This window comes from Carlito syrichta, unplaced genomic scaffold, assembly GCF_000164805.1.
Source record: "Carlito syrichta isolate Samal-C Ts95f unplaced genomic scaffold, Tarsius_syrichta-2.0.1 Scaffold301842, whole genome shotgun sequence".
Lineage (NCBI taxonomy): Eukaryota > Metazoa > Chordata > Mammalia > Primates > Tarsiidae > Carlito > Carlito syrichta.
Genome location: NW_007245938.1, coordinates 1 through 802, shown reverse-complemented (window position 1 = coordinate 802; position 802 = coordinate 1). Strand labels below are relative to the sequence as shown.

The 802-nt window shown below is 63.7% G+C and overlaps 1 protein-coding gene across 1 annotated transcript in view; it reads right to left on the bottom strand.

Moving 5' to 3' along the window:
• The window catches only part of LOC103257695 (tumor necrosis factor receptor superfamily member EDAR-like), a gene marked incomplete at its 5' end in the record, with an annotated part of 11,083 nt that extends 10,564 nt beyond the window's left edge, over positions 1-519 (bottom strand). The window contains one exon of the mRNA XM_008055388.2: positions 295-519. Coding sequence (XP_008053579.2) covers positions 295-519 — 225 coding nt within the window. The remainder of the gene's footprint in view (positions 1-294) is intronic.
• Positions 520-802: the final 283 nt, after the last annotated feature.

The following is an 802-nucleotide window of genomic DNA, read 5'->3' as shown; positions in this document are numbered from 1 at the left end:
CGGGGGGGGCCCTGGCTGAGGTGTGCGCGTCGTGGGGGCAGAGCCAGCTCCGGCAGGTGGGCCGCGGCAGCCGGGTGTGAGAGGCTGGGTTCACCCTCCACACCCACACCAAGCCAGGGTTGAGGCTCGGCGCACGCGGGTTGGAGCCTGAAGGTGCCAGACCATCCCACGTAGACGAAAATCAATATTCCTTTTTAGAGGCATCCCGCTTGCTTCTTGGGGCCTGGCCGAACTCTGTCTTAAAGGGCTAGACTGGCCAGAAACCGGGTTACAGCAAGGAAGCCCGCATCCCACCGAGGGACAGGACGCTGCGAAGGCGACGACGGCAGCGACAAGGCCCTGGCAGAGCCGCTTCTCCGGGAGGCCTTGGGCCTCAGGAGCCGGCCGGGGACCTCGTCCCCACCTGAGAGCAGGAGCTCGCAGACCATGGTGTGGCCTCCAGGCCCGTCTCGGAGACCCGAGGACGGGCAGCAGGCCCGGACGCTCGGTGCCTGCTGGCTTTTAAAGCATGGCTGGCCGCTTTCAATTTTTTATGGAATATCTGTGTCTGAAATAAATTCGCGGTGTTTCCAAGTGGGTCCCCCAACCCTCCCCGTCCTCATCTGAAGCTCAAGTCACGGCATGTCGCTGCTCTTCCGACAAAGGCAGAAGGGGAGAGGCCGAGGCAAAACGGGGGCACGTCGGGCTGGAGGCTGGAGGGCGCGTTCTCTCTCCGGTGAGGCCGCATTTAAAAATGAGTCGGACCGGGCTCGGTGGCTCAGCCTGTCATCCCGCGCCTTGGGAGGCTGAGGTGAGTGGATGG